The following is a 22705-nucleotide window of genomic DNA, read 5'->3' on the forward strand; positions in this document are numbered from 1 at the left end:
CGAGGAAGATATCTAGGCAGGCGCGCAGGCAGAACGGGCACGGGTCCGAGCTCTCTATCTTATCGCAGGGCGAGACGTCAATTCCCCCTCAACACCCGAAGCCCGCTCGATTCCGCCCAGACCGCCCCGGCATGCGCGATCTATCATCGCAACCCCTCCCTTGCTAACAGCTCCTCCCCAGTGTCGGATTGAACCGGGTAGATGCAGCAGTACTCGAGCGGCGATACCGAGCAGAGGAGCGGTAAGCGCAAATCGATCGGCAAGAGGAAGCTTTCTGATCAAGGAGAGCCATCGCAGCCGCAGAGGACCATCTCCGAGCTCTTGTCGACCAACTGCTCGTCCAACGATCACCCGCCGAACTCCTCCCCGACCTCCAAGCGATCCCGCTTCTCCGTCTCTCCCTCGCGTTCGGCCTCGGCTCAAGCGGCCTCGCCCAATAAGATGTATAACTTTTCTGGATCCCCGCCCAAGAACGGCACGGCTTTCGTGCGAAGTATGGCCGGCTCGAACGCGCCCATCCAGTCACGAGCATTCAACGCAGCTACTCACCAGGGCAGCTTCAATCCTAGCGTGGGAGCCAAGAAGCTCGTCGTCAAGAATATTCGCACTGGGCCCCGGGTGAGCCATGAGCCTTACTTTGATAAGATATGGTCGCAACTGGACGCGGCCTTGTCCGATATTTTCGATGGTAGGAAACCGGATATCTCGTTGGAGGAACTTTACAAAGGCGCCGAGAACATTTGTCGACAGAATCGGGCACCGATGCTGGCTCAGAAAGTCCAGAACAGGTGCAAAGGTTATGTGACTGGGAAACTACGAGCGAATCTGGTGACAAGATCAGGAGGTGGGACCGACGTCGATACATTGCGGGCAGTGATCGAGGCATGGTCCTCGTGGCATTCGAGATTAGTATGTGGTCGGGTCCTGCATAAGATTGCTCCGGGAAAGCTGACTTGGTTTAGGTTACTGTCCGCTGGGTCTTCTATTATCTTGATCAGTCGTTCCTGTTGCACACCAGAGACTTTCCAGTGATACATGACATGGGATTGGTCCAATTCCGTTCCCATATTTTCGCCGACCAGAGCCTCAGGCCTAAGATCTTGCAAGGTGCATGCGACCTTATTGCGGCGGACCGAGGCGCTGAAACAAACATTGTGCCTGATCCAACCCTGCTTCGGGCTGCTATTGAGCTTTTCCACAACCTCGATGTCTACAATAGTGATTTTGAACCTTTATTCATTGCCAGCACGCAATCGTTCGTCAACTCGTGGGCTCAACGGGAAGCAGGTGGCTATCTCGCCACGTATGTTGAGAACAGTCACAGTTTAATTGAACGCGAAGTGGAACGGTGTGGACTGTTTTCTCTCAATCGGAGCACGAAGCAGAAGCTGTCTGAGCTGTTAGATCAAACCTTGGTCATAGACCATGAGGACGTGTTACTGAGCCAAAAGGATATCCTTGGCTTGATGCGCTCGGGCAATCGCACTGCACTGAAGCAATTATATGGCCTTCTTGGTCGATGTGGTCTCGGCACCAAACTCAAAACGGCCTTTGCCAGTTTTATCGTGGAAGAAGGCTCAGGCATCGTATTTGATGAGAGCCAAGAAGCGGACATGGTTACTCAATTGCTTCAGTTCAAAAGGCAGGTCGATGATACTCTGTCTGACTCATTTGGCGGGGACGAGCAACTGGGTCATAGTCTTCGGGAAGCTTTTGGCCAGTTTATGAATTTGGGCAAGAAGTCCGATGCTACTGGTGGCACCGACAACCCCAAGACCGGCGAGATGATCGCCAAATATGTCGATCGATTGTTGAAGGGTGGCTGGAAGATGCCAGCGAGTCAACAGCATGCAGCGCTGGCCGATGAAGATGCGGAGATAGACCGACAACTTGACCAAGTGCTGGATCTGTTTCGATTCGTGGAAGGCAAGGCAGTCTTTGAAGCATTTTACAAGAATGATCTTGCTCGGCGTCTGTTGATGGGTCGGAGTGCTAGTGACGATGCTGAAAAGAGCATGCTCGTTCGCCTGAAGAGAGGTTCGTGCATCCCAAATACTACGCTCATATATATCTTTTTCCCTCTCGAGTTTCTAATTCTTTGACAGAGTGCGGGTCAAGCTTCACCCATAACCTTGAATCGATGTTCAAGGACATGGACGTCGCGCGCGATGAGATGGCGTCCTACAATGGTTTGCAGCGGGATCGAGATCGCAAGGAGCGCCCACCGGTCGATCTCAATGTCAGCGTGCTGTCTGCCGCCGCGTGGCCGACATATCCCGACGTCCCCGTGCGGATCCCCTCCATAGTCGCGACATCGATTGCCGACTTTGAGGAGTTTTACCACAACAAGCACACTGGCCGCAAGCTCAACTGGAAGCACCAGCTGGCGCATTGCCAATTGCGTGCCCGGTTCCCCAACGGCGCCAAAGAGTTGGTGGTGAGCTCGTTCCAGGCAATTGTATTGCTCCTGTTCAATGATATCCCCGAGGATGAGAGCCTGAATTATGGGCAGATTCAAGAAGCGACTGGGCTTTGTAAGTGTGGTCGCGTCCCCACTGTGAGACCCTCGAAACTGACATGCTATGCAGCGGACCCGGAGTTGAAGCGGACGCTGCAGTCCCTGGCATGTGCCAAGTATCGCGTTTTGACGAAAAAGCCCCGGGGCAAGGATGTGAACCCCGCAGACGAATTTGTCTATAATGTCGGATTCACTGACGCGAAGATGCGCATTAAGATTAATCAGATTCAGCTCAAGGAGACCAAGGAGGAAAACAAGACGACTCATGAGCGGGTTGCCGCAGACCGGCACTACGAGACGCAAGCAGCCATCGTGCGGATAATGAAGAGTCGCAAGGCCATTAAGCACTCTGAGCTGATTGCGGAGGTGATCGAAGCCACGCGCAGCCGGGGCACTTTGCAGCCTGCGGACATCAAGCTCAATATTGAGAAGTATGTGTTCGACCCCTTCTGCATGCGTTGAAAATATTTACTAACCTTTCTTTTCTCCTTCAGATTGATTGAGAAGGACTACATGGAGCGGGCCGAGGGCAACTCGTACAGTTACGTGGCATAGATGGAGATAGGAGAACCATAGCGAGTGACTCGTCCCTTGTTCCTTTCATGTAGCTCTTGCGTATGAAGTACTGAGACCACCAGACTCGCCGAAGTTACCGAGCGGTGCGTAGGGTTACTGTTCTCGGATACGGCTGGCGCGTGGTGTTGCCGGGTTTTGCGCCATAGCCCCATTAGCCGCAATTGGAGTCCAGCGTTTCTGCCTATGACCTCGCCTGGTTATTTCTTCCCGTGGAGACCGGAGTTTATATACGAAGTGCATATATGAGGGATTCTCGAGACCTTCCTGGGAGAAAGGTGTGATCAACAATGGCCAAGATTCTACTGTAGTAGATTATGAGTCTAGCTGGGGATCGCCTCGCTAGAATGATAGGAACCGGAAGGAAGGATGTGGGGAAGCTTCCTACAAATAGAGGTTCGCCACGGCATTCTAGAAGATGGGGAAGAGGTCCAGGCGCAGTTCATTACAGCATGTACATCCCACAGGCGCAAGTAACAACAAGACCGTGTGTAATCCCCAACAAAAGCACTGCGTGCCCCACGGGTCACGAGCAGCGGTGGAGCCCGCACATGATCGTATCCACGCTGATCCTTTGGAGCCAGGATGTTCCTTGCTCGCCATGCATGCCTTGGACGTTGGGACCGGTCTATATCGAACCATGATGAGCGGGATCCCCGGTTTAGATAGAGACCGCGGTGCTATACAATCACCTTGATTCCGGTCCATTGGCCCCATCGAGGAGCAATCGCTTATCCGGGGACAGCTTCCCCGGTTTAGACTACAGTAGGTGGATGTGCTTGGAGCGATGCCCCCACACTGCGATCTGACAGCGCGGGACGCGTTTGGCCCCGATTCGTTCATGCCGGGTTCTTTTTTTTTCTGGTCTCATGATGGCATCCACCCAATCATGCAAGGCCCCATTTATTCTTGCCCTGCGCAAGCTGCCCCTTCCTGGAGATCGCAAAATTGGGCGGATGAACTCAATTGATGTGTAGAATGTGAAGAGTGTTTAGAATCAATGGAACGAGAAACTGGAAGAGGAGAACAAAACTCTAGGATAGCTTTCCCTTGCATACTGAGGGACTATATAGGTGGCTATGTAAAAGAAATTAAAGTAATGGAGTATAGATGGTGCATGCAGCTCCGGCTAACCTACTGGGTTGGGGCGAGGCTCGTCCACGTCGCGCAACAACCATGACTCGGGCGAGAGTGCATAGCGACAGCTCATACACATGGAAACAAGCTGGCGGTGTGACTCGGGCGATAGATGGAATGAGACGGAATGCGGTGCCTGGCGGGGGAAGGCGGGATCACCGCAGAGGGTAAACCGAAGCCGCGTTCCAGACTTTTCCGACGATGGGGACGCGGTTCATGTGAGCAGAAAAGAAAAGAGGAAAAAGAAAAAGAAAAACCGGACGGGGCGTGGAAAATAGACTGGCAGCGGTGCGAACTTGGAGAGCATAAGAAGCCAGAGCTGCCCGAGCTGGACTGTGATCTACTTTCCCTCCTAGCTCTCTTCCCCGTGTGTATACTTTGCGAACACCGCCGCCTCTCCGTCTCTTCCAGTAAGTCAATGCAACTCCCCCACCTCCCACACCAGACACGAGCATCCACGATACCTAGCAACACCGAACTCTCCCCTTTCTGCCGGGACCTGCTAGCGAAAGTAGCGATGCTAACGATGGCCAGCGTCTTGCCTCCACCCCCACTTTTTCCCCGCCTTCTGCGACCCGCGGCTTCAGATCGATTTCCAGGTTTTGTTGTGACGGTACTTGGAACTCGGACCTCATCCCGTCTCGATTGGCAACTTGCGGGGGCTGTGTGACCGGAGAAAAAAAGAACGAAACGAAGTGATATATTCAGCGTCCAACTCCCGGATTTTCCGCTTGGAGCTTCCCTTGTTTCGTCGGCAGTTCGCAGTTTGCAGTTCGCCTATCGATTTCCAAGTGCCCACTTAAGTGTTTCATCGACGTCCACTTTTGATCAACAATGCAGAGTACGTTCTCTCTCGCTCCACTCAGACGTGAAAATCACGTCACTCCTTTCCGAGCCACGCAGTCCATTCCAGCGGTCTAGCAATCCAAGTCTGACACTCGTCTCCAGCCAAGCACTTCTTTTCGGATCCGAACCACCTGGTTCTGACCGCGCTCCACTCGCTCACTCTCACAAACCCGTCCCTTGCATTGGACACCCAGAACAAGATCGTCTTCCGCCGCCCTGATGCGCCCCGCAAGCCTAACAAGGTTTCCATCGTAACTGGCGGTGGCTCCGGCCACGAACCTGCCTTTGCTGGATTTGTCGGCCACGGTTTGTGTGATGCCTCTGTGGCAGGTACCATCTTTGCATCGCCCTCGGCGGAGCAGATCCGCAGAGCTGCAATCGATCGAGTTCCCACCGAGCACGGCGTGCTGATCATTCCTATGAACTACACCGGTGATGTGCTCAACTTCGGCATGGCTACGGAGAAGTCCCGTGCTGCGGGCATCCGCACAGAATTCTTCGCCATCAACGACGATGTCGGCGTTGGTCGTGAGAAGGGCGGCAAGGTCGGCCGTCGCGGTATTGGTGGTGGTGTCCTCATACTAAAGATGGTTGGTGCTTTGGCTGAAGCTGGGTAAGTCTGGCTACCTTGGATAGGCAAGAAAGAGATGAGACTAATCAACCCACACAGCGGATCCCTCGATGATGTGTATGGTCTGGCCCAGTTGGCCAATGAAAACCTGGTCTCCATTGGCTCCTCACTGGAGCACGTCCACGTTCCCGGTCGTGGTGTTCCCGAGGACACCATCCCGCACGGACAGGTCGAAGTCGGCATGGGTATTCACAACGAGCCCGGATCTCACCGCACCAAGGCGAACCTGGTTGAGCTGGTCTCGACCATGCTCCTCCAGATGCTCGACCACAATGACCCTGATCGATGCTACGTCACCCGCAAGCCCGAGGACGACTTCGTACTCTTGATTAACAACCTAGGTGGCGTGAGCCCGTTGGAGTTGGCTGGTATCACCGATGAGGTCTACCGCCAGCTGGAACGTGACTACCAGGTCAAGCCAGTTCGGGTGATTACAGGCACTTTCCTGACCAGTCTGAACGGACTGGGCTTCAGCATCTCGCTGATGAAGCTCGTTGACACTGGATTCGGCGCTGGTAAGTCAATGCTCGAGCTCTTGGACGCCCCCGCCGAGGCGGTGGGTTGGTCCGCCCCGATCCCCACCTCCACATGGGCCAACCGCGTGGACACGCCTGTGGAGCTCAAGAACTCCAACTTGGCCGAGGAGACTCCCTCGAACCTCAAGTGTAAGTCTCATCCCATGCAAGAGAGACGGCCAGCCTGCTCACTGCTCATCAATAGTGGAACCTGCCGTCGTGCAGAAGATCCTCGGTGCCGGTCTAAAGCGCGTCATTGCCGCTGAGCCCGAAGTCACTCGCTACGACACCATTGTCGGCGATGGCGACTGCGGCGTGGGCCTGAAGCGCGGTGCCGAGGCCATCCAGGAGCTCCTAGACAACGCATCGCCCCCTCTCAGCGATGACATCGTGTACACCGTCAACCGGATTGTAACAGTTGTGGAGAACGTGATGGACGGCACATCGGGTGCCATCTACGCCATCTTCCTGAACGCCTTGGCCCACGGCCTGCGCGCCCAGGACCAGGGCTCCGCCGTGCCGGCCACGACGGAGGTCTGGGCAAAGGCCCTCAAGCACTCTGTTGCCGCGTTGGCCAAGTACACCCCGGCCAAGCCTGGCGACCGCACTCTCATCGATGCCCTGGTCCCCTTTGCCGACACTCTCTTCGAGACTCGCGATGTGCGCGTCGCTGCTGCTGCCGCTCAGCAGGGTACCGAGTCGACTAAGAGTATGAAGGCAAGCTTGGGCCGCTCGGTATACGTTGGTAGTGAGGAAGAGTGGATTGGCAAGGTGCCCGACCCTGGAGCCTTCGGTCTGAGCGAGTTCTTGACTGGCCTGGCTGAGGCGGTTTAGACTGCTTGCTCGTCCTGTCTGCTTCTTGTCTTCGTATAAATAGCGATATACCTGACCTCGGATACTTTTCTTTCTTTCGGTGGTCTTGTTCTAATATAATGTTATGATGATGATGACAACGAAAGCCAATTGTCCTTGACCTTACTTGGATGTGATATGTAGTAAACGCCTCAATGAGTGCGTCAAGTCGGAGGTGGAGGATGCATTTACCGTAGCGATGGTGGCCACCAGCATCATAGTTCAAGACACCGGTCAACCCATCCAGTGTGTGCATTTATACTTACGAATCAGAACCAGTTTTGATCTTCAAAGGATTCATTGCTAACGAGTCTCTGCTCCAAGGTATGACGCCACCCGATATTTCCCTCTAAGAGAGCGGGTGCACCAACCCACTAACTGAACGCCGGCATATTTTTTTGTCGTCCACGCATTTTCAATGTGAAAAAGGCACCAAGTTTTTCCCAGGGTTACTTTTGCATACAGATGTAGCCCCACGGAGTCGGTGTCGATCCGTCCAGCCCTAGCGGTGACGACCAGAAGCAAGGGTGAGAAGTATCGGAGAGGAAGGAAAAAAAGGGTATCGAGATCGATTACATGATGAAGCACCCAGTGCCCGCTTCGGTGGACAAGTTGCAGAGAAAGCAGGAGATCAAACTGTCCCGCAAGTCCAGGTTCGGGGTACTAGGAGAAAAGAGCGCGACCTGGGCGGGATGGACGTGCGCATGACAGCGCTGTGCGATAGGGCGCTCAACTGAGCAGGACGAGAATGACGGAGTCGCCGCGCAGGAACCTAGGAGAGACAGAGTTAGAACAGAAGGAACCAGAATAAGCAGCCAGCAGAGGATTTGGGTAGGGTAGCAGTCCGTTATTGAGCAGAAGCAGAAGCTTGCCAGTGCCCAGGCCGGGTCCAAGTCCATACTTACATCTTGCTCACGAAACGATCCTTGTTCACGCCCTTGCCCTTGCTACCCTTGGGCTTTTCGGTCCACATCTCCTTCACGTTCTCTAGTACCATGTTGCAGTGTCGGTCAAAAGCCTTGACACGGGCCAAAAGCTTGCGGTTGTTACGGCACGAGATCAGGACCTGGGTGTGTGTGCGGGTGGCGGTCTGCAGGAGCGACAACGGGCCGGCGGTCAGCTCATGCTCCTCGACAAGAGCGACCTCATATTCCCTGTTGGATGCGCGATATAAAATTAGTCTTTTGGTTCATGTATGTCTTCAGCCGAGTGCATGCATAGGAATGTGAACGGTTGGGAAGATGTCGGTCGGAGGATCGGATGGCGTGGCTTGACCCCGCACTTTGCATCGATCAGGCAGATAGAGATAGAGTAGGGAAGGGGGCAGTGTTGTCCGTCCATCTGGGGACCGGGGAATTGGGGGCATTGTTCGGATGGAGGACGTACGTGAGTTCGCTCTTCGGCTTGTTGAGCAGGTCTCTGTTTGGGATTGGGTCAGTTGGGTACCATGGATCAAATGAGTCATTTAAAGTCAACGCACTGAATCTTGGGGTCCGGAGCTGTCGACATGGTGTGTTGGGTGGGATATAAAAGGGCCGTGAAGGGCCCGCAAGTTGCAAGATCTCGCGACCTTCAGGTTCGGACAGTCACGTGTAGCTGCCTTATCACATAGGCGTCAACCCGCGCGGTCGAGAACCGTGCACCCGCGGACCGCGATTGGCTGCGTCACGTCGCGTACACGCTTGTTTAGAGATCGTCGATAGCTTCAACCCGCGCATGCAAGGTCTTCCTCTTAAACCTCCCAACCTCCCACCCTCTGCAGGTGCAGCTGGCTTTTTTCTCCTTCTTTTTGCTTTTCTATTTTCTGTCTTGGGTCTCCCCTTGGTACGAGTGGTCTACTTTCGGCTCCCTTTGCAGATTCCCGATTGTCAATCACGAACCAACATTCCAGTCCTGCAGGCCCTGCTCCACTACCAGCTGCATAACCTGCCCATTCTCCCGGCCGACGAGATTTTTATCGATATGCTTTGCTGGTAGATCGGCTCGGATACTACCTAGCCTCTCCCAGCCGAGTGCTACGTGGAGTGCATCAAGCCGACTTTATTCCTCGACCTGCCGAAGTCAACACCCACCTCCCTGCCAACCGTGATCTTGCCTCCTTATACTCTCGAACACGCCCACCCCTTCCTCTCTTAACTTTTTATTTCCTAATTCTCGTTTTGAATCCGTCCCCCCGTTATCTCTTGTGCATGGTGCCAACGCAAGTTCGATGAGATGGAATCTCAGGACGGAATCACTGTCCGCCCTATGAGGCGTATGAGCCCTCTTATCTCTGGTGGTGCTTGAGGTGGAAGCTAAACTGGTTGATTCAACAGTGAAGGTGTTATACACATTTGACGATGAGAACAAGTCCAATTGTCTTGCCCGGTGGCCTCACGTGCTCGACATCCAAACTGCCTATCTGGACGAGAAAACCCCAATAGGAGTCATAGAATTGAAGACATGCATTCAAGCCATCGTCTCAGCTAGGTATGGACCCTTCTACTCGGTCGTGGAAACAGCAATTGGGTACTTATGAATATCTGTTGCAGTCCTGAGTTGGTGGCGCAGCTGGGAAGAGACTACACGGTGTATGCATACGACTACTCAGAATACGAAACCCCCATGGTGGGACAAGGAATGCTATCATGGGTCCTGGCATCCGCTTCACCAACGCCGGAGGCACCCGCTCACCAGTCCAAAACAATGGTTACCGGCCGTGTGCGCAAAAATCCTCTCGGTCTTTTCTCCAAAGGTGCCCAAGAGACACTAGAAGTCAAGCTGCGGCTGGTGCCTGTTCCCACTGTCATGCAAAGCGAGTATCTCGACAGCATGCAAAAATACCGCGAGCTGAGCAATGTTATTCCGCATGATTTCGATGCGCAGTCTTGGACGAATTTCGTGCGTCAGAATCCTGCTTTGATGGAGTCATCTCGAAGCCAGCAACCGGATCGTGCTGGCTCCCCAATGGCTCAATCTGGAATTGAGCGATTCCACCAGCTTCTCAGTGAAGGCTCTACGCCACGAGACCTGTCTGGCTACACCCAGAACGAATCGGTTCGCTCTGTGTCACCAACCCACTCATTCGGTGCCCCCAGCAGGGTATCGACTCCCGGCGGAAATGGAGCCCTGGCTCAGCAGCAGCAACAGCAACAGCAAGCCCAATCGAGACATATCTTTCCATCTAGCGATATCATTCGTCCGTCGTCGAGCGCCTCCATGCGGGACGCCGACTATCACGCTCAGTCATATCATGTTCGAAGGGGATCTGTTCAATCCGGCTATGGCAGTGGTGTCGAGGATTCAGCAGATCCTCAACCGCGGAAGAGAGCCAAATTGTACCAAGCGAGCTGGCCTGGAAAGTCTGACATGAATATTGAGAGGCAGCCTAGCTCGCTGCGGGTAGCAGCCAGCACCGCGGCTTCAGTTCGAATTCACCGCCCAACGCCAGTGAACCCTTCTATTGCTGCGGAACATTCCAATGAGGAGCCTGTCCGGCCTCCCACTCCAATCTCCAGGCCTGGAGAAATGCCTCGCAGGGCAAGACCTTCATCCAGTTTATTGCGGGAGTCATCAATTGCGAGCACTGCCTCGTACGCATCACCATACTTCAATAGTGATGATATTCTGTCTACAGAGCAGACAGCTCATTCCCCAGAGGATCCCCGCTACCAAGGCCTCTTCGAACCTTCTTTCACTATGCCATCTTCACCGCCTATTCTAGATAACCGTCTGCCATCCAAGTCAAGCCCGAACTTGCCGCCCATCTCCCTAGACACTGACTCGGGTTTCATGAGCGGGGGCTTGGATGATTATCATGATGAAGCAGCTACACCAGTGGAGGATCGCCAGCGAGCCGAATCCCAAGGCATCACTGATGAGAAACAATCCCGCTCCGTTCGATCCACGGTTCAACCCAGTCCCGCAGCTAGTACTCCTGGCTTCACCCCGGACAACGCAAATGATATGGCGTTCGTGAACAATGGCTCCAACGAACACATTTCAAAGAAGACACCCGCTCCGCAGTCTCGGCCTGTTACATCCTCAGGTTCCAGGCCTTGTTCACGAAGCAGTTCCCGGCCGACACCCAAACCACTGGCACCCGCACCCATGTCGCAGGCCGATGTGTCACACTTGTTGAGTGCTCTTCCTGCTAGCGACCCCGTTGCTCCCACACACCCACCTCTCCAGCACGCCCAGACCTGGAGTGGACCTATGAGTGACTTTACAGCCATCGAGGCCTCGATCCCGCCAGGAAACCGCAGATCGCGCAATGCTGCGTGCGCTAGCAAGCGATCAAAGCAGATTCAAACTCGCCTAGATCAGGCTATTAAAACTGGCCAAGTTCCTCCTTATTGTCAAAACTGCGGCGCCATTGAGACCCCGTCCTGGCGTCGATCATGGTCAAAAGAGATCGATGGCAATGAGGAACTTGCTCAGGAAATGATGAAGGACAATAACATGTTGTTCTACAAATCAATTGAAAAAGACTCTGATGAGAGAACCATCAAGTTCAAGATCTACAAAAAGACCCTCGTTGATTCAGATATCGAATGGGATCAAGTTTTGCTTTGCAATCCTTGCGGTCTCTGGCTTCACAAGTGCAAGTCCATGCGCCCGGAAAATATGTGGAATAAGCAGCACGAAAACAAGAAGAAGAAACGCCCTGTGAGAAATCGCACGACTGGTGGACCCCTCTCCCGACCGACGACACGCAGCTTCGCTGCGCCAAGTCTGACTGCTGCATCATCACCAGCTGCAACCGAGGCTTCCTCTGTTCCAGCCGAAGAAGGCATCACTCCTCATGCAGGAAACGACCACGGTGATCAGGATCAGGACCACGACGACGAAGCAGAGAACTATCCCAACAAGCGCCGTCGGGCAAATAGTGCCGAGCCGCCACGGTCGACTGAGACTGCGAAGGATCGCTGGGATGAGCATGACGCCCTGGAGGCTCTGCGGCGAGCCATCCAGTCGAGTCCGGCCAGAAACATGGAGCCTCGGCCCGGTCCCGCGACAGACGATAATACTCTGACTCCGAAGCCTGTGCGGAGAGCGCTTTTCCCGGCTGCGCAAAATGATGGTCCGTTGAAGGAGCTAGATAGTTCATTCATCAACAGTTCCTCCCCTCGGCGTAGCCCTCGCTTCGCTTCGCGGGAGGATAAGCGGGCTCACGGGAAAGAGAATCACGCCCCGACGCCGCCGGATAATGACCTTGATGGGCTTTTTGAGAATCCTCCTATGGACTTCGATCTGCCCGCAAGTCCAACGCCCCGTCGGCGTCATCCTCGCATGAATGCTATCCATGAAAGACGGCATTCTCTTCCTTGCAATTCGCCAACCAACAACCGACGCAAAGAAGTTGGACCAACTGCCACTCCAGCTCGGCTTACTGCGCAGCGGCTACAGCGCATCCAGGAGTGTCAAGAAGCCCCCCGGTCGAGTCCCCGCCAGAACCGATCTCCCAATAAGCATGGCTTCCCCCAGTTGTCTGATGGGGGGTTGCATTCTGAAGCATTCGAGTCCATTGATGATATGATGCTGGACATCTTTGACGATGCCCCTGGTCCATCCGACTCTTTCCAACTGGAGAATCCGAAATTTGCCGGCGACGGCTGGGCGGACTGGCTACCTTCGAATTATGTCTCTCCTACTGGATCAGATGACGGAAATGGTCCAGCGGATGACTTGCTCAGTGCAATTCTCTCTGATCCCGCGGTTCTGAAAGAGAACCTGCACAACTCCAACTTCGATCCTTTCAACTTTGTGGGACCTGATATGCCCGACTCAGGCTTCTTTAGCTCCGACGCTTTCCACAGCGACTCCATGAACCAGCCATTGAAAGCACAGTCTTCAAGTGAGCGGCCCAGTGACCCGCAGACAACCACGCCTTCATCCTAAGGCTCCCTTGCTCTATATCTGGATTTATCTCTTTCCTTTAATGTTTGTTTTCTTTTTGAGTTTTTTAGCGACGGCGTCTGGAGTAGGAGGTACTTTGTCTCTTGCTGCATACCAAACTCGATCTCCCGGTGGCTTCATGCACTTGTTTATCCGATGAGATTTTATTTCCTTTCAGTGTTCTGAGTTACCATCAGAAGTTTTACACAAGTCTTTTTTATCACTCACTATCCCAGTGGTGCCGTTGGTTTTATTATTTCACGCAGATGATGACAGCTGTCTTGGATTCCCAGTTGCATATTGGTGCTCGTTCCATCAGCAAGCTATGATAAAATGCAACCACGAAATAAAACCCGCAGTCTTCCTATTTGAAGTAGCTCTGTATTCGGATAAAGCAGCAATTACATTGCAGGTACAATCTAGCCATTGGTGAGTTGATCATAACATCGTGTAATATCCATGGCCTAATCAAGCAAAACCGAGAGTAAAGTATATCGCACAAGATCAAAGTAAACATATCCTGCCTTTTCAAGGAAAATGCAACACTTGCCCGACAAAGTCGCGGGAATTGACAACAATATCATGATCTTTCTTCCGATCTCCACTTATTCACTCGGAACACAAAGATGCATTTGACAATCGAGGATAGACCTCATCAAGGACTTCCTGGAGCTAGAACGCAAGTGACAGGATCCGACACTGGCAAGTGGTCCCTTAATCGGGACACAGCGCATGTTTTATTTCCACCAAACCCTCTTTTCTAGCCATTTATTCAGCATCGTAAAATATGGCCTTGAAGCGGTGCGTCGCCTCAACGACCTGCTCATAGATCTTGTAATCTGTATCCCCATTCCGACAAATTAGCCATACAGATTAGGCGCTTTGTAACGTGCATAATGAGAACAAAAGCATACCGCAATCAGCGGGGTTACCCCAGTCGGTGGTTCCCAACAGCCGAATACCAAGGCCCTAGACACGTTTATCAGCGGGTCGTTCAAGCAAAGAGACGCGTCCAAAAGATTTGCGACGCCCATTGCTTTCTCTGCCAGCGCTTTGCATGGGAATCCCGGCAAAAAAGATACGGAATGCGTACCTGGCCCCCGTCCAGATCAGCAACTTTCCCCACAACTTCGACCAGCTTCCCCATCTGCAAGTGCGAGTCCGGCTTCAGGATGAGAGTGACGTCGCCGTTGTTACCGCAGGTGATTGTCGCCGTGTCGCCGTGAAGACCGCTGACAGTGCCCAGCAGGCGAACGGTGTGTGTTGAGCGGGCGCCGCCGCTGGAGGGGTGGAAGGCGTGGAGGTGGGCGGGCAGAATGCGGGGTGTTTGGAGAGACATTTTGGCGAGTTGTCAAAGTCTTGATACGGTCGACCTGGAGGGTATCACGGTCGGAAAGAGCTTGTTGGAGCGATCGTTTGCGATTTGGATTCGATGTGGTTGCGGGTACTCCGCGTCGCGTTCAAAAGACGCGTAGGCACGTGATGGTGAAACTGGGAGCAGTCAATTATTGCCAAATGTGGTGAAACAATTGGAACGGTAGATCTGAGTAGTCTTTGGCTCTAGGGCTAGGAAGTAGTTACAGTCAATCTTATGAAATGATAAGTTCGGAGATACTACCTCCCTACATACTGTTGACCTGCTGTCACTCTGTATCATCACGTGATGATATCAATTTCCACCTGAAGCTTTGATTGCGACTTCAGGCAATGCTCGCAGATTCCAAACCTACTCCACAATCCCTGGCGGGGACACGGATCTGACTCCCCTGTTATCTCCGACAACCAACATCTGCCATCACTCAGTTTCAGCCACTCCGACGACCAGCTGGGCTTCTTACGACAATGCCTCCTCCACTTCCGTCGTACCATCGCGGGATGACCGCAAACCCGCTCAAGCCAGTGGGGCGCTATCGACCCGGAAAGCCAATCGCGGAGGATCCTTCTTCATCTGAAGAGGAGGAAGAGGAAGAAGATCTTGAAGCGCAACGAGGACAAGAGCGACGACAAGCCGAGGCGCAGCGCCGAAGACAGCAGGCTCCCAAAGCTAGCTCGTTCCCCGCTGCGGCCGCCCGAAAGGCCCAGGTGGAAGAAGATGAAGATGAGGAGGGATTTGTAACCGAGGAGGAAGAGGATGAGACCGCTCCAGCGCCACCTGCAAAGGCCATACCACAACCCCAAGCGGATCAAACTAAAGCCCCAACGGCAAGGGCTGCTCCAGTGGCACCACCAGCGGAAAGTGAGGATGAAGAAGAGGATGACGAGGAGGAGAGTTCAGAGGAAGAGAGCAGCTCGGAAGACGAAGCACCCCGGCGAATGCTGATACGACCTACGTTCATTAAGAAAGACAAACGGGCGAATGCCGCAGGTCAAGACCGCGCCGAAACAGCACAGCCAGCAATCGGCGCAGCCGACTCAGCAGCAGACAGCGAGGCGCGCCGGGTGCAGCGACAAGAGAAGGCAGATCAGCTAGTGCGCGACCAGCTGGAAAAGGAAGCCATTGCGCGTTCATCAGGGAACCGAGCCTGGGACGACGACGAGCTAGTGCAAGCAGACGAAGAAGCGGAAATTGATGATCGCGATGGTGTGGACCCAGACGCCGAGTACGCGGCATGGAAGCTGCGGGAACTCAAACGTGTCAAGCGCGAGCGCGAAGCAATCGAGGAGGCCGAGAAGGAGCGCGAAGAGGTTGAGCGTCGCCGCAATCTCACGGCAGAGGAGCGAGACCGCGAGGATCGCGAGTTCCTGGCCCAGCAGAAGGAGGAACGCGATGCAACCCGTGGCCAGACTGGGTTTATGCAGCGTTACTTCCACAAGGGTGCTTTCTTCCGAGATGACCTGGAGCGTGAGGGTCTGGATCAACGCAATGTTATGGGCCGACGATTTGCGGACGACGTCGCTGTGGAGACCTTGCCTCAGTACATGCAGGTCCGCGATATGACCAAGCTCGGCAAGAAGGGCCGTACTCGCTACCGGGATCTCAAGAGTGAAGATACAGGCCGGTTCGGCGAGGGCTATGAGAACCGTCGCCGGCGCGATGGACCGCCTGTCGGCATCACCGACGAGCGGTTCATGCCTGACCGAGGTGATGACCGAGGTCAGGGACCGACGGGTCCAACAGGAGCAAATGCTAGTGCAGTTCGACGGCGACGGAGATCAAGGTCTAGATCCTATTCTCCCCGACGTGACCGACGCGGTGAGAGAAGCCGTTCTCGGGAGCGACGAAAACGCAGCCCGTCCCCGTACGATGATCGGGACAAGCGGCGGCGAGTGGACAGCACTTCATGATCAGCCCTATGACCGAAGCAAAGCAATTGTTTTCTTTCATTACATTCCCGGCGTTAGCATGGTGGTCCAGACAAAAGTTGCATGGGTGGCTTCAACTATGTGGTATATAATAGCATTTCAAGCAACATATACTCCTCCATTCTAGACATGTACGAAATATAGCATCCCCTCGCCTGGAGGAATTGAATTGCTGATGTGATATCTGCCAACCAATTGCCATGGAGGGCTTTGTACATAAGAATCCACCGATGTCTTCAATGGCACGCCGTTCACCGAGTGCGCGTTGCCCTCGTGCAATGCATTACTTCGTAAAAAGAAACCCGCAGTCAGAATCAGATGTGATGGAATCATCGCATTGAGCGGCCCCAGTGTTCAAGCAACGCACGGAGGCACTGTCTGTTCAACTGGCAAGCCAGCATGCAGGTCTCGGGGTCTCCGGGTGCGGGCCCAAGTCTCACGACTGCCGCAAGACGGACTGATGCAGACCTGCTTCTCTTTATTTAATACCAGCCCGCTCGAGAACCTTTTCCCTCTCCATGACGCTGTCTCCGAACCGAACAAGGAACACAGTCCGACTGGGCCACAACTCCGTAGGCTGGTTATGAGCCGAGACCTTGGTCTCAAAGCCGCACCCGTCGCACACGCCTTCGATGATACCCGCCACGAAGGCGGCGCAGTTCAGCATGCTCATCTCCCGCGGCACGCTGATATATGTATTGACCAAAGGGTCGTTGTCGGTGATCATGTATTCATTGGGCGTGTCCGGAGACACGGAGTGCTCCAGAGCGTCGGCAGAGCGCCCGAAGAGCTGGCGCCAGAGCGGGCCGTGGATGAGATGGAGGAGGGTCAGAATCCGGAGTGGGCGGTTCGGCGGCGAAGAGGAGGTAGATGAGCTGGAGAGTGCGGAGGACGAGGTCGAACTGGATCTGTAGAAGAGGAGATCGAGGAGGCGTAGGCCGAGGGGGTATCCTTGTTCGTTTAATCTGAGACTGCTTTTAGTCTGCAACGTCTTGCTGAAGAGCGCTGGACGAGGCAATTGAGCCAGTCCCCAAAGAGACACAGCGAGACACGCACCGTTTCTCTAAATCTTGAATTCCTGTTACCCTCCGCTGGGCGTATGTGACCATCTCCGCGAACAGATAGGCGAAGCTCGCCCGGCTGAGCTCTGCAGTTCGGCTTCGGTTCAAGTGCCGGTCGTAGATGGTCTTGCGATTCGAGGGTACCCGGAGGCCCGGCGTTGTTTGTGGGCTCTGTGGCTGCTGCGATGTCTGCTGCTTCTCGCTGGATGTGGGTTGCGGCATGCCAGTGTTGCTGACGGACAGCATGGTGGAGTGCCTCACCGGCGCCGCCATGGTTGTTCGACGGAGAAAGTGCCAGGAGGGAGTCGGAGGTTGAAGACAATCAAGATGGGACAACGAGTAAGCATGCAACTCAAGGGACCATTGATATCACTAGGCTCGGGGCTTCTCTGGAGACAGCGGTTGACTGCGGCAGGGGTCGCGTTCATGTTGGAGCTGCGGATACGATCTACGGTGGAGCACATCACCCTCGGGCGCAGCATTTGCACCGTGGAGTCTTCTACTTGAGCATCTCTGTTGGCTCTATGTACGTGATTTACGGGCGAATTGACAATTTTTTGTGATAGTTGTATTGATTGGATATGGGCTATATGGACCGCAACTGCGCCGGTCACCCCAGTCTTCTGTCCCCTCCAAACCAAAGACATCTCCAATCACCTTAGGCAAACTTTGTTCAGGGCCAGAAAACCAGGACAAGCAGCAGCGAGACGATGCTGTCGATAGGCTACACTATCTATAGCTGGATATGCGATACCAGAATGAAATCCTGTTCTGTAACCAAGCAACGTTAGCCAGGTTCGGCACCAAAGAAATGGGTGACAAAAATCCGAAAAGGACCAGCAAATTCAATCAGACATCCAAGGAAGATTATGCGCACAGAGCCATCTGAATATAGGTTCGAGACGACGGCTAGCGTGGAAACTGCGAATGTAGGAAAAAATTTTCATCATAGAACGAGGGCGGTTAAGCCCTTGCTGGTGGTGTTGATGCAATAAAAAAAAAAAAAAAATTTGCGACTTACCAAGTCAGTGTGAAAGAAAAGAATGAAGGAGGAAAAAAAAGGGCGCAAAGTTGTCTGCATGCTCAAAACTCAAGGGCAGCAAGAAAACCTCATCAAGTTTCTTGAGCCCGGGTTGGGTGAAGAAGATGTGGAAGGAAAAATTTTTGGGGCGCGCGAAGGGTTTTTATAGGCGGGCCGAGACAGCCAGCTGCCCCGGAAACCAGACCCATACGAAGCTTCTAGAGAATATCCACTCGAGCTCGAAAATTTCAATGCTTTCACTTGACGCGAGTCGGGTTGACGGACTAGCAGTGTACACACAGTACCCAAAAAATTCATTCCGTGTTCAGGTGGGATCAAGTGCGCGAGGTCTGGCTACTACTAAAAGCACCGAGAGCTAGCACCTCGCTGTGCAACGTCGGGTGTACATTAAGATTCAATTGATGTTGTTTTTGATCAGCTCTCGCTGCCTGTGGTATGAGTTTTGTATGTACTCCAGTCTAGGCCATCCAGTGGCCGTGGCAATCAACCGGCATAAATCGTAAACTCGGACTTCACATAGCCCAAAAAACCCCAGTCGTGTCGTGATGTATCCAGGGAGAGGGCAAAGGGGGATGTCTACTTGAAGCTCTTCTGCTTGGTCCGGGAATTCCAGTTCAGAGTTTTAGAGATGCTGTGCACCCAGTCTTCGCCCCGCCGCCCTTGAGGCAGGACGTTGGCGAACGGGTATCTCGAGGCAGACACTGTTACGTAGTCACCAGGATGCAGTTCAACTCTGTAGATTCGGTTAGTCAAACTTGACCATTTGGTAGGTTGAGCAAGCAAGCACAGATTCATCTTACCTCTCCCGACCATCAAAACTGGCCCACGAGCTGGTCCGAGCATCGTAGGGAACACCCATGCGCAACACGATAGTATCCGGGAGAATGATGGGGCGGAATGACAGGGTGTGCGCGCAAATAGCGGTTACAAGAATAACTGGGTTCTCAGGGTGTGAGAGTGATCCGCCGGCAGCGAGGTTGTACGCCGTGGACCCCGTCGGGGTAGCAATGCAGATTCCATCGGCAAGCATTGTAGTAAAATGCTCATCATCACCAAACAGCTCGATTTGAGACATGACTAGCAAGGCCGCGTTAGCCATGCGGTCAGAGGGAATCTGCAGGGGAAGCAAGGGACGTACTTGGGTTTGGCCCACGGTCAAGAACAACATCATTCAGGATCTCATAAACTCGGTCAGGCGTATGCGTTAATGTATCCTCCCCTTCCTCGCCAATCAGTTCCTCCACCAAGTCCCGACTCGACAATGCCCGCGCATGCGGGTCTTTCAACCGCGCTTTGCTTCGCATGATGGTACATTCAAATCGTAGTCTGAGACTGACAACAACCCCCTCCCGAAAAGCGTTCTCCAACGTCTTTTGGTAGTCCGCAAAGTCAAAATTCGTCAAGAATCCCAGCGAGCCCAATGCGAAGGATAAAACTGGTGGCACGATGCGCTGGAAAAGCCAGCTGGTGTAGAGAACCGTTCCATCGCCCCCGAGGGTGATCACAAAGTCAAACAGATGCGGCTGATCCTGTGCCAGCCTGGGATCCCAGAACTTGAGTCGGCCCTCGGCCGACGGCTCTTCCTGAAGCAGCTGTAACTTGCCAAAGTCCGGATGTGTCTCCATGCGTCGCTCCACCCAGACGATATACAGCGTATCCCGATCCTTGGAGATAAGCCACTTCGTCACCTTCCTTGTTAAGCTCACAATTGATTCGTCATGTGCCTTGCTCACGATAAAGACATTCTTGACCGTCAGCTTGAGCTTGATGCTTCCCAGCTTCTTGGACAGCTTGCGCACGTTCCACGCCATATCCGACAACTGTCGCTTCGTCAAGTGCCTCGATTGGAGAATAGTTGGAATGGGCTTGATGGTCTTGTTATCAATGTCCACCACTGACACCACATTATCCTCGCCGAGAGGCTTCGGGTCGATGACAGGCTCCTCTTGGCTGAGGGCTTGGATGGCATCCTGCGCATCCTGGACTCGATTCGGGGGCGTCGCCCATTCGCCCGCGATCAGCGAGTGTACGTAGCAAGCTGTGGTCTTGTCCTGATTGTCCGAGTGGGGTCTGACTTTGGGTTTCTCCATCGTCACCAGGGAGGATTTGCGGCGGTGATTAGAGTCGGGATAGAAGACAACCTGCGACAAGGGGGAAAAGCAGCTTAGCACGGGAAAATTCAGATGACGCCACGAAATCCCATACCTCAAGCTGGTTTTGTGTCTCGGTGTCACTGCTTCCTCCGTGGCCCTATGATGCATGGATGAGTTTCCCTCCAATGACCCCGCGTTGGTTGGCACGTACCTCATCCACGGCGGTCGAGGATACCCTTCGGTCATCGTGGTCCATCGCGCATAGATAAAGGCGTCTTTTGCGCGTCAATCAAGCTGGCATGGTGGGTGCTGGACAAGATTCCGGTCCGGTCGTGATGAGGAGGGTTGCAAACGGCGTGTGAAAGGGAGAAAGTGGGTATGACGTCGGTCCACTTATTTCTTTGGATCTCAGCATCCATGTCTCGCGTCTCGCGTCCTTGGAATGGAAAAGGCATTTCCTGCTTGGACGCAATCATTGTATACTGGACTAGTTTTGATTTCAAGGACTCGACGTTTTTTTGTCTTGGCAAGCCCCCAGCGTTTCCATTACCTCGGGTTTTTACGTCGATTCCCGTGCAGAACGATGATCCCGCGGAACAACGGACTCTAGGCTCTCTCAACTCTCAAACTTCTTTCTTTGCTTTGCTAAATCTACATTGCGTTCTTCATCTCTCTCAGGGCCGCCATCACGTCCACGGGCTTGGTCTTTCCGGTCACCTTTTGGATCTCCGGGTCCTGTCGCAGATGAGGTGAGCATCTGCTTGTTGGCAGATTCTAGGGCAATAGACTTACCTGAACGCGCATAAAAACATTGTGCAACTGAAGAGGAATTAGTACTAGCTCCAAAAAGATCCACTTCGATCAAATACATACCTTCTCGTCGCCAATGGTAAACTTGCCCTGGGTCTGCTGATTTTTCTCCGCAAAGGCTTGGAGCTTTAAGATTGCCTCCGTTTGGGACACCTTAACGCAGAATTTTACGTTTGCCTTGGTGTATTCGTGACCAGGCTGTGTACTATTAGCTTAGCCATTGGCGAGAGAGTGGTAGCGAACATACGTAAACCTTGGTGTCGTCGGGGAGAGATGCCAGTGTCTCGTTCAATGCCTTGTGCATCTCCTCGGCGTTTCCCTCAAAGAACCTACCACAGCCTGACAAAGAATGGTTAGCTTCAGATCGAGTCATACCAAGAGGCCAACCAGTTTGCTCGGGGCCAAGAAACCCACCAGCGATGAAAAGAGTGTCGCCGGTGAAAACGACACGCTGGTTGCCATCCTGCATGAAATAACAGATACTATCTTGAGTGTGGCAGGGTGTGTGCAGAGCCTTGACGGAGATCCGCTCTCCGATTTTGAATTCTTCCCCATGTGCTGGCGTCATGCTGACTGACTGGCAATTGGTGCCTCCAATGACAGGGAGCTGTCCAAATTCCTTCAGCTAAAATGGGGCATCAATAGCAGCTCAATTGTGGCAAGCTCAACGAGCTCAACATACCATGTCCTTATTGCCACCAGCATGATCCCAATGACTGAGAGGACCTGTTAACATTCGGCCCGGCCAGGCTTACTGGGAGTCAAATACATACTGATGCGTGTTGACAATCGCGGTCAAGTTGATCTTGCCAGCATTAATCTGAGACTTCAATTCGGGGGCCACCCTAAAACCTCAAGGTCAGGTTACCAATCCCGCAACTTGCATAAAGCAACACAGAAGACGAACTCCGGAGGATTGGCAGGGTCGATGATGACCGACTTCTTGGTCGGCTCATCCGTGACCAGGTAGGCATAGTTGTTGCCCTTTCCTGTCCCTGAAAGGACCAACAAGTCAGCCATACACGTCTTTGTTGTCATGTTGACCGAATACACGATGCCGCAATGGCCTGCAGGAGGTCCACATACACATAGGAATCGACTGAACATGCATGGCGCGGACTTGTGAGAGACGTGACCGATAACTGAGGGACCGGGTCGCTCTTGCAAAGCTCATCACTGACGACTAATGTGAGAGCGGGGATGCCTAGTTATCCATGCAGCGCGATCACTTGGATGACAGAGCAGACGTCATGCGGAAGATTGGTTTCTCCGCCACGCCTGAGTAATACCGTGGTTGCTGATTGGCTGATCTACACCTACTGTGTATACGGAAGGTATAGATATGCATCGACTAAGAAGCCCTGCCGGACGTGGTGGCTGCAGTCAAGGGAAAAATACCGGTCATTGTGGACAGTAGTATCGTACGAGGGAGCGATATCTTCAAGGC

General features: G+C 53.4%; 9 protein-coding genes across 9 annotated transcripts; 4 read left to right on the plus strand and 5 right to left on the minus strand.

The window, feature by feature from the left end:
• Positions 1-201: 201 nt before the first annotated feature.
• N7459_003192 (cullin family protein) lies at positions 202-3073 on the plus strand (the record flags this gene model as incomplete). The annotated part of the gene is made up of 5 exons (XM_056942376.1): positions 202-909; positions 963-2037; positions 2106-2534; positions 2589-2949; positions 3013-3073. The coding sequence occupies 5 exons, from the start codon at positions 202-204 to the stop codon at positions 3071-3073; spliced, it is 2634 nt and encodes an 877-aa protein (XP_056802259.1).
• A 1989-nt stretch (positions 3074-5062) lies between these two features.
• N7459_003193 (uncharacterized protein) lies at positions 5063-7054 on the plus strand (the record flags this gene model as incomplete). The annotated part of the gene is made up of 4 exons (XM_056942377.1): positions 5063-5069; positions 5177-5687; positions 5745-6370; positions 6426-7054. 4 exons carry the CDS (start codon positions 5063-5065, stop codon positions 7052-7054), a joined length of 1773 nt encoding a protein of 590 aa, XP_056802260.1.
• A 747-nt stretch (positions 7055-7801) lies between these two features.
• Positions 7802-8581, minus strand: N7459_003194 (mRNA splicing protein SMD2; the record flags this gene model as incomplete). Its single annotated transcript, XM_056942378.1, has 4 exons — positions 7802-7844; positions 7978-8226; positions 8459-8491; positions 8553-8581. 4 exons carry the CDS (start codon positions 8579-8581, stop codon positions 7802-7804), a joined length of 354 nt encoding a protein of 117 aa, XP_056802261.1.
• Positions 8582-9286: 705 nt separating this feature from the next.
• Positions 9287-12952, plus strand: N7459_003195 (putative GATA transcription factor (Ams2); the record flags this gene model as incomplete). Its single annotated transcript, XM_056942379.1, has 3 exons — positions 9287-9326; positions 9388-9541; positions 9604-12952. 3 exons carry the CDS (start codon positions 9287-9289, stop codon positions 12950-12952), a joined length of 3543 nt encoding a protein of 1180 aa, XP_056802262.1.
• Positions 12953-13717: 765 nt separating this feature from the next.
• On the minus strand, positions 13718-14288 carry N7459_003196 (putative ssDNA binding protein Ssb3; the record flags this gene model as incomplete). Its single annotated transcript, XM_056942380.1, has 3 exons — positions 13718-13788; positions 13864-13918; positions 14043-14288. The coding sequence occupies 3 exons, from the start codon at positions 14286-14288 to the stop codon at positions 13718-13720; spliced, it is 372 nt and encodes a 123-aa protein (XP_056802263.1).
• Positions 14289-14791: 503 nt separating this feature from the next.
• N7459_003197 (microfibrillar-associated 1 family protein) lies at positions 14792-16234 on the plus strand (the record flags this gene model as incomplete). The annotated part of the gene is made up of 1 exon (XM_056942381.1): positions 14792-16234. The coding sequence occupies one exon, from the start codon at positions 14792-14794 to the stop codon at positions 16232-16234; it is 1443 nt and encodes a 480-aa protein (XP_056802264.1).
• Positions 16235-16730: 496 nt separating this feature from the next.
• On the minus strand, positions 16731-17586 carry N7459_003198 (trafficking protein particle complex subunit 5; the record flags this gene model as incomplete). Its single annotated transcript, XM_056942382.1, has 2 exons — positions 16731-17217; positions 17309-17586. 2 exons carry the CDS (start codon positions 17584-17586, stop codon positions 16731-16733), a joined length of 765 nt encoding a protein of 254 aa, XP_056802265.1.
• Positions 17587-18931: 1345 nt separating this feature from the next.
• On the minus strand, positions 18932-20704 carry N7459_003199 (putative NAD+ kinase; the record flags this gene model as incomplete). The annotated part of the gene is made up of 5 exons (XM_056942383.1): positions 18932-19088; positions 19156-19432; positions 19494-20496; positions 20561-20605; positions 20660-20704. The coding sequence occupies 5 exons, from the start codon at positions 20702-20704 to the stop codon at positions 18932-18934; spliced, it is 1527 nt and encodes a 508-aa protein (XP_056802266.1).
• Positions 20705-21099: 395 nt separating this feature from the next.
• Positions 21100-22369, minus strand: N7459_003200 (hydroxyacylglutathione hydrolase; the record flags this gene model as incomplete). Its single annotated transcript, XM_056942384.1, has 8 exons — positions 21100-21183; positions 21241-21267; positions 21322-21456; positions 21506-21883; positions 21941-21974; positions 22032-22103; positions 22166-22253; positions 22345-22369. The coding sequence occupies 8 exons, from the start codon at positions 22367-22369 to the stop codon at positions 21100-21102; spliced, it is 843 nt and encodes a 280-aa protein (XP_056802267.1).
• Positions 22370-22705: the final 336 nt, after the last annotated feature.

Source organism: Penicillium hispanicum (genome assembly GCF_028827665.1).
Source record: "Penicillium hispanicum strain IBT 35686 chromosome Unknown utg000003l_segment0_segment0, whole genome shotgun sequence".
NCBI classification, from domain to species: Eukaryota; Fungi; Ascomycota; class Eurotiomycetes; order Eurotiales; family Aspergillaceae; genus Penicillium; species Penicillium hispanicum.